At 37.1% G+C, this 9,453-nt stretch overlaps 1 protein-coding gene across 1 annotated transcript; it reads right to left on the reverse strand.

The window, feature by feature from the left end:
* Window positions 1-2,205: 2,205 nt before the first annotated feature.
* LOC306843080 (fucolectin-1-like) lies at window positions 2,206-6,015 on the reverse strand. The gene is made up of 7 exons (XM_079374337.1): window positions 5,924-6,015; window positions 5,754-5,792; window positions 5,193-5,472; window positions 4,957-5,099; window positions 3,202-3,284; window positions 3,004-3,101; window positions 2,206-2,728 (listed from the first exon to the last, which is right to left on the reverse strand). The coding sequence occupies exons 1-7, from the start codon at window positions 5,955-5,957 to the stop codon at window positions 2,707-2,709; spliced, it is 699 nt and encodes a 232-aa protein (XP_079230463.1). The 5' UTR covers window positions 5,958-6,015; the 3' UTR covers window positions 2,206-2,706.
* Window positions 6,016-9,453: the final 3,438 nt, after the last annotated feature.

Genomic DNA, 9,453 nt, shown 5'->3' on the forward strand with positions numbered 1-9,453 from the left:
GAGAGGGGGAGCTCAAAGAGGAGACGAATGAGGAAGAGGAAGAGGCCTAGGTAGAGGAAGAGGTAGAGAAGGACTTGAAGAGTTGATAGAACCTGAACAAAGAAAACGAGGACCAAATTTGACTCAAGAAATCAGTGCAACACTTATTGACCATGTTATCAACCATGGACTGACACTGATGGAAGCTGGACAAAGAGTTCAACCAAATCTCAGCAGAAATACTATTGCGTCAGTAATTCGGACATTTCATCGAGAAAACAGGTAAGCTAACCACACAGTACATTGAAACTGAAGCTTTCTGTACTTATCATCAATATTGTTTACTGTGACATTTGACAGTAGGCTGCATGTGTATATATTTTTTTATTTTTTTTATATATATATATATATATATATATATATATATATATATATATATTTTTTACATAGGATTGAGGGTCGAGGACACCGAGGTGGAAGGGGCCCTATGTTCACTCGTGCACACATTGTGAACATGGTTTTGACCAATAATTGTATCAGGTTGCGAGAAATCCAAGCCAATATCATCAATGATGACCATATTTTCAATAACATCCAACGAGTCTCTCTGTCAACATTAGCTCGAATCCTCAAGAAAAATCAAATATACATGAAGCAACTGTATCGGGTACCATTTGACAGAAATTCAGAGAGAGTGAGACATCTGCGCAATGAGTATGTGGAGGTATGTGTTGTTCATCTTACTATGGTGTGGTATTGTGCACTGCTCATAATGTTCTGGCACAAAAAAATACTGTGCAATAGATATTGAATAGCATCTTATTGTCTTTTACTGTGTTTCAGAGAGTCTTGCAAATGGATGCTGCAGAAATTCAACATGAATTTATATGTGGATGAGGCTGGATTTAACCTTGCGAAAACCAGAAGAAGAGGGAGAAATGTAATTGGACACAAGGCAATCACCAATGTGCCAGGGCAGCGAGGGGGTAACATCACCCTTTGCGCTGCTATTACACAAAATGGGGTCCTCCACCACCATGCAAATCTGGGACCCTATAATGCAAATCTAATACTTTAATTTCTTGACAGATTGCACGAGATTGTCACAGCATTAAACCAAGTGGACAAGATGCGGTACATTGTGGTTTGGGACAATATCTCATTCCATCGGGCTGCTCTGGTCCAGAATTGGCTCCATGAGCACCCTGAATTTGAAGTCTTATACCTTCCCCCATACTCCCCACTTCCTGAATCCAATAGAAGAGTTTTTTTCAGCATGGTGGTGGAAGGTATACGACCTGCGGCCCTATGACCGTTTGCCCCTCATTCAGGCCATGGAGCAGGCCTGGGATCATATCGAAGCAGCTTCTGTGCAGGGGTGGATTCGTCACGAGGCGATTCTTCCAACGGTGCCTTGCCAATGAAGACATAGCCTGTGATGTGGATGAAATCTTATGGCCTGATCCAGCCAGACAGAGAGAGATGATGAATAGTTACAGTATTCTTGTTGCTTTTACAGTAGTTTTTCTTCAGCGTCAAAGTGTATGTACTTCATGCAGTACATTTTATTTGTCTACAGGTTTTGTTTCATTGATTTCATTGTTGGTTGATTACTGTAACTGATTATGGTAAGAAATACTGTAAGTATTGAAATAAATACTTGAAATATTCAGTCTGCAGCATCAGTGTTGTGCAGTGCTTGGTAAGTTTATACTAGGCCTATTTGTGTACATTCTCCCTATATCTCAAACTAATCATGAAGAATGTTGTGGGTTTGTCACTATTTTTTCATCTAAATTATCCCTTACATAACAATGTCTGGCAAAAAATCTAGCACATGCTATTTCCTAAAATTAGTTTTTTTTTTACAAATGTGTTTATTATCACAGCAGTGTGAAACTGGCTGCAATAGTGTCTGATCATTGAGGACTGTGTTGGTTAAATGAAAACTAATAGCATTTTCACAAATATGTGTATATGTTTTGACTTAAGTGTGTCATTTTGCAAACAATCTAGGAATTCTGCAAACTGAGTGTGGTGTTTGGATGATTGTGATTATATTTTGAAAAAATGAACCCGGTCTTCAAAATTACGTGTAAACAATTGAAAAAAAACTGTAAGACTGCCTTTGTGCTCCAGGGTCACATGTGTCATTCACTTCATAAATAGCACATGCTGTCTTCGCAACTGCAATTTTCTATTATATACATAGGAGTTAAGTGATTAAAGTTTGGAGAGCTTTTTAGTAGTCAACTCCGTAACATTCATATATTGTGTGTTCAGGGTTAAAAGATGACTCAGACAATCATGGTCATATTTCAGTTGTTCTGGATAAATATACATCAAGTCATTCTTGAACATCAAACAACACAATAAATTAATAAATTAATGTAATAAATGTAATAAATTAACTGATACACAATCCCATTAAAAATTGTGCCTACTCACATTGTCAGTAGTTATGGTGCATGATTATTATTTTAATCATCCTTCAGATAAACTGCTATATTGATGAAATGACCATGTGTTCATTGGTGAAATAAACATATAATAAACATACTGTATGTACATTCGGCTAAGTACTTGTGCATATTTATACAGAATGTTTCAAACCAATTTTATGAACCACGTAGAACGAGATAATGAATATGTCAGCTGAAGTCAATTAATTATGAAAATAAATTCTAAATTAATGTCTGCTTGAAAGATTCAGTCTGTGGATCCAGATTACCGTTTATCAGCACAAGTCCTGAAAAATAAAACATAAATATTGTGATAATCATATTCTCCAGCATGTCCCTAAGAGCCCGTTGAGATTCAAGGAAATGTCTTTTACCATGAATTCATCTGATTAACTGCATGCCAAATTATTGATTCAGAAATATATCTTTCCCAAACAGCAAAAAAAAAAATTGTATTAGTTTTGGTAGTTTGGTAGTTTATGTAGTGAAGTATAAACCGATGTCTACACATAGTGTCAAAATAAACCTGTCCTATACTAACATATGAAGAATATACACTTACCTTGCTGGTTTCTTCTCATGTGTTGCGTCCTGGTAGGGGAGTCTCGACCAGGACAGTTTAACATCAGAGACCGAACTCAACCCCAGAGCAGACCGCAGCTAAAACACATCCACAGCTATTACAGCAGGTTCTGTTTAGTGTAAACAGACTTTTGTCCATTTCATTTGAATTGTATTATCTTCTTATACGTTTCCTTACCTGATTTAGAAATGCGTTGCCCACTGCAGTTGCGTCAACACTGGAGGATAATTTCAACCTCAGAAACACTTTCTTCCTATCAGCTGGAAAACGCAAAACAACAAGCACGTCAAACAGAAACAAACACAGTGAGCAGATCCACATCAATATTCTGACTGATTTGATGCACATAAAACCTAAATTATTTAGGCTTACAAATGAATCCAATGCATATTGAAATCGCGGCATTAACATTTCATTATATTGTATTTAGTTGTGGCATTATGTTTTCAACTCTATTATTAGTTTACTCATTTACTTAATATTAAATGTGATTTGCTGCCAACTCGTTTAGAAAAAATGTATAATGTTAAATAAGGCTACACTTTAAGCCGTTAAATGAATAACAGTTCTGCAATCGGGGGCAATCTGCAATCATTAGGCAGTCATGGCCTAATGGTTAGAGAGGCGGACTTGTAACCTCAGGTCCGGCAGGGATTGTAGGTGGGGGGAGTGAATTTACAGTGCTCTCAATATCATGACTGAGGTGCCCTTGAGCAAGGCACCAAACCCCCAACTGCTCCCCGGGCGCTGGAGCATAAATGGCTGCCTGGTGTGGTGTTGGCTGGCTGGATAATCTGGATAACATTTTCAGCAATGAACAAGTCCTGCTCTGCATCTCGTTGCCTTGTACCTTACATGTGCAATGACAATAAAGATGAATCTAATCTAATCTAATATATTCTAATCTCTCACAAACCTACTGTTTTCCACCAGAGAAGACTGCAGCTGCAATGCATTCTCTGTTGAACTCATTTTTTTTTATATTTTCGCAATTAATAAATTGTTGTCATTGCACTTATCTTTCTACCATGTTTTTCTTTATACTGTACCTATTTTCAAGAGATAGTTATGGATAGGTTTAGAGTGGTATTAGATACTGTTAAAATATACTTTAATGCTACATGGTTACTACAATGGTCATTTCCCTGCATATTTCAGTCTATTGCATTTTATGTATTTTTATATTCACTATAAAATGGGTAGGTTAAGGTTTGGGGATTAGGTGTTTATTAGTTAGGTGCTCTAAAATTCTAAATCGCTTAATACAATTATTAAAAAAATGCATCAATCCAAATTCACACGTCTTTGTGAGCTATCCTTCATACATCTATACACTATAGACATTGAATGTGTCTATTTTTTCCACTTGAGATCTCACTATCCTTACAAAAATTAACCATGGTTTTACTACAAATAAAACCAAAAAAGAAAAAAGAAAAAAGAAAACATGGTTCCCTGATAGCACACATACAGTACATCATGGAGACGTCTAATTTGATGTCTGCATTTATATCTGCAAGACACATATTTTAGAGTGTTTGCTCATCTGCAATACATCTTTCGGACATTTCCTATCAGATGTCAAATAGACGTATATTAGATGTCTTTAAGATGTTTATGATTTAGAATGTATGTAAAACTGACACCTGAAAGACGTCTGTCAGATGTTTGTAGACAGCAGATGCTTTCCAGATCAGACGTACGTGTGCTATCTGGGCTATAGTTGAACCATGGTAACCACAATTTAACCATGGTTTTGCTTCACTAACCATAGTTTAACCATGGTATTTGAGGTCAAATTGTGGTTATACCAATCGTATTCAATACGCCAATATGGTTACTACATTGGTTACTAAAACCATGCTTATTTTTTAGTAAGAGTAATATGACTGCACCTTAACAGTCTAGAATTAATTAGGTGTCAGAAATTACCTGTTCCATAGACCTCCACCTCACACAGTGTGAGATGCGTCTGGATGTTAGGCAGGTACATGTTTACATAATGGCCTCTCATTTCGTTGCAATTGAAACTGACAGTACCACCTGGTGGAACATGTGAAGTAACGACAGCACATCTGCAGAGGGAAAGAGAGAAACCACAACACAATCAGGTGACCTGCTCAAATCTAGTTCTTCCGACCCGGTCATAACTGTTTTTGTAACTTCACCTGGGATTGTTGTTGCCGTTGTTTTCCAGAGAGTTTCCGATGCGGATCTCTACTCCAGTCATACGCTCTGAGTAGCCGTCGGCTCTGTTGGTGATGGTCACTTTGTAAATGACGCAATATTGCAGCAGGTCCAGCCTCCACCACTGGTTGAGCCCGTTTAATGTGATGGAGCAGGATGAGGCTTCACCTGGAGCATATCTGATGCCGTCGATGGCGTTTGCCGCTCCCCAGCTGTAATATGTGGTCGACTGTACAGCCGTTCCTTTTAATGCCAAATTCTCTAAAACATTTGAATAGACAGCAGGTCAAGACTCAATGTGTAACATTTCAATACATTTCACTTGGGTTAAAATATATTCCATTTGATACGACATCAAATCACCAAAGTTATTATATGGATGTGCGCTTACACAAACTAACAATGAACAGTTGTATGTAATTAACCAACAATAACAAATATATATAAAAAAAATTAAATACTGTATGCTGTGCAATAGTCGATATTAGTTAATACATTAACTGATGTTAACTAATGGGACCTTAGCTACCATAACGGTTTACCTTCCATGTTTTCAGAGCTGCCTTGAATGGAAAAGACACCTGTTACAAAAATAAATATTTCCATTGCTTTCGAGGAAGTTTACATTTCATTTGATTCTTTTGTATAAAGAAAAGGTAAACAGCATCTATAAATGTACATCATCTGACAGGCACGTGTCATTTGTACTCACCCAAAAGTAAAATCAGGTAATCGAGTCTCTCCATCTTGTTTTTAAAGACGATTAACCAGTTTTGTGATGGTCAGATATGGCAACGATATGACAGCTGACAAGTTGACTTCAGCTTAATTTCTACCATCCCTCCCTCTTTTTATTTGCATTTCTCTTAGCAGCTTGAGTCTCCACCCTTAGAAAATTCTCACTGGCAGCTTGCTGAATATATTTCACACTTCATAGGATCTCCAGAATTGCTTTTCTCAGCACACCTTCACCTTCACCTCAAGTCAAGTCTGATTTACAAAACAAATCTTGCAAAATGCAAATGAAATGGAATGCAACCCCCCCGGCTCCAAAAAAAGAACAATCTAATTCATTTTCATACATTTTTTTTATTTCCATGCTTGTCTACATCCATCTAAATTACTGATATACGAGTCAAAGAAAACATTAACATTATCATGTTTGGAAAGTTTCACCTATCCTTTAGTTTCATTATTAGTATTAGTTCAAAATAAGATCAGTTCCTAAAAGGAATAATCTAAAATAAAATTAATCAGCATAACCATCATGTTTGTAGTGTTGTGTTTGTCTTGTGTTCCCGCCTCATGTTTCCATATTTGGTTTGTTTCCTGTCCTCGTTTAATGTGATCATTAGTTGTTTCTTGTCCAGCCGTGTTTGTCTAATTATCTTAAGTCCTGCCTGTTAATCAGACACTAGATTATCAACAATATATTGATTTATGACACTGTTCAAAGTATTTCCAGTCTAGGGTTGGTAAGGCCGGTGACAAGAATAATATAAAACTGGGAAAACAACGACACTCCTCCCCTCCTGTCCCAGCTCACAATGACCACAACAGGGATAATTACAATTTCTTGAATCAAGAAATCTCTTCGGAAGGGGATCCAGGCCAAAATAACAAACCGAAGTACTAACTAGGTGTTTAAAGACTTAAATTACCTAACAAAGAAAATTGCCAAAAGAAATACAGAAGTCTTCCCTAACTCCCTAGCTAGACAAAACAGGAGAAAACGAAGTTCACAAAAATAAAAGGCAATCCCGAACCTACTGCTTCAGGAATAACATAATAATTGTTCACAGATAACGATTAAATGATACAGAGAACGAATATATAGCTTAGTCCTTGCCGTGCAGGAAACGCTGTTTCCGCGGCACAACTCAGAAATGATTACTCACTAAATTTTAATGGCAAGTCAACAACACCATCGTTTAACACAATACACAATCAACCGTTGTCTGGGGCAGGAGACAGAGGACACGGCGAGACACCAGCGGCGGAGCTTCACGACGCACACACTACAGAAGCTCTCCAACATTTCTTCTTCTTCTTCTTCTTTTATGTTTAATGGCGGTTGGCAAACCAGCTAAAGGTGCATTTCCCGCCAGCTACTGGGATGGAGTGTGAGGCCTCGATGAACGAAAATATCATATGCTATTTATGTAAAAACAAACAAATAAATAAAAACAAACAAACAAACTAACTAAATTCTATGCCTCACAATGTAAGAGGACATATTCAACAGTTTCTGTTATTCCACAGTAATTGCAGCAATCTGACTCACTTTTACCTATTGTATACAATTAATAATTAAGGTTAGAGTGTCCTATACGGATCCTGGTTATAACAGTATCTTCTCTTCGGTTACCATATACCTTTCTTTCAATCCCCACCTTCTGTTGAATGCTAAATAGGTGCCTCCCTTTTGACTCTTTATTCCATACATTTTGCCACATACTTCCAGCTGCTGTTTTAATAATATCTTTTACTTATGTTTTACTTAAAGGAATTTCTATGCCAATCTCTTCTTTTCTCAACACTGACTTAGGGAGCTTATCCATAGAAACTCTACTCTTACTCCTGTTTGATTTACTCTATATATATTTTGTAAACGTTCATAGAGTATATCCTGTCTAGCAGCTGATTTCCCACTATTTAAACTGTTTAATACTGAATATGAGTCTGAACAAACAACTACAGATACATCGTTTGATAACCTCTTAACAGTGATATATATTAAAATAAGGTATATATATATATGGCTGCTGCTGTATACCCAGAATCAGGATTTTTCGACCCATCAATATATATTTGAATACTATTGAAATAGTTTTGTTTCAAATATTGATCCACTACTATTTTGTTTGGCATACACCTTTCCTTTTCATTTATTTCAAAATGCAACTGGAGATCTACCATTTGCATTTGGAACAGCCAAGGGGTTGTTATTGGTATTGCTATCGTAGAACTTATTTTTATATAAATGATTCCTATCTTCTTAGCATCTGCATCGGCATTCCATCCAAAGCTATTATAATTTACATACTCTAGAAGTAGACTCCAAAATAATGTTCAGAGATACATCTGAAAGATGTTTTATCATTTCATAACATATTTGGTCTTTTCTTGGCGATGTATGTTTCACCCGTGTAACACCTGCTTTAGTTCATACATTGTAAAATCTGTATCCAATGTGCATCCAGATGGCACTTTTTGAACCAACACATTAGGATTCTCTTTCAAAATTTGTTCCCTTTGTACTTTCCGATATATTATTATTACTATGAACCTTAATGAAATCTTCTACTAACTCCTCTGCCTTGTCTTCATTAGTCATTATATATCTACCCTCTTTTGTTAAAACTGGAATACATTTCTTTCCCACCCATCTTCCGAATCATATTCCACATATCACTTATATCTATATTTACACCAATTTCATCACAGAATTGTCTCCAGTAATTTCTTTTAGTTATCCTTATTACTTTTCTTACCACTGCCTGATTTCTCTTACAATTTATAAAATCATCAAAAGAATGTGATTTTCTCTGTTTCTGGTTTTAATTACTTCACTACCTTTTTCTGTCCACCATGGTACAGCCTTTTTCATTCTTACCCCTTTCCCTACTATCTCTGTTACAAGATGGACTCGGACACACAGGAGATATAAAAGAGGTAAGGTTTATTTCGACAGATGAGCAATGGCAGGATATAGCAGCGGTGAGTATCAGATGTAGAGACGTTGGCGGATGAATAGAGTGGATTACTGAAGCGTGTTGTTCCTTGGCAGGAGCTCGTGGAAGGACAGGGAGACCACACACCTCTTCGCTTTGTGGAAAGTTCCAGGAATGACGAACAGGGATCCAGGATACGGATGGACAACACTTGGAGGAAACACAAGCGGTTAGTACACAGGACGGTAAGTAGCAGGTAGGTCGCTGAGATAACATGTAGGAGTCCGAATAAACGAGACCGGACGTCTGACTGTGGTGAGGTGTGTGGTTTTATAGTGGGGCTTAATGAGGTGATGATGAAGTGCAGGTGTGCCCATTAGTACTCGGGTGATTGGTGGAGGTGAGAGCCTGGTCGATCTGTAACATTCTCTTGTGCTGAACTACACAGAATCATATTTATTTTATTATTAGCATCCTCTACATCTTCAAAATTAAATGTTGTACTTATCACTTTACCCTCACATACTTCCTTAAACTTATCCCAATCTGCAGCTTTAAACCTCCATCT

This window comes from Barbus barbus (genome assembly GCF_936440315.1).
Source record: "Barbus barbus genome assembly, chromosome: 2".
NCBI lineage: Eukaryota > Metazoa > Chordata > Actinopteri > Cypriniformes > Cyprinidae > Barbus > Barbus barbus.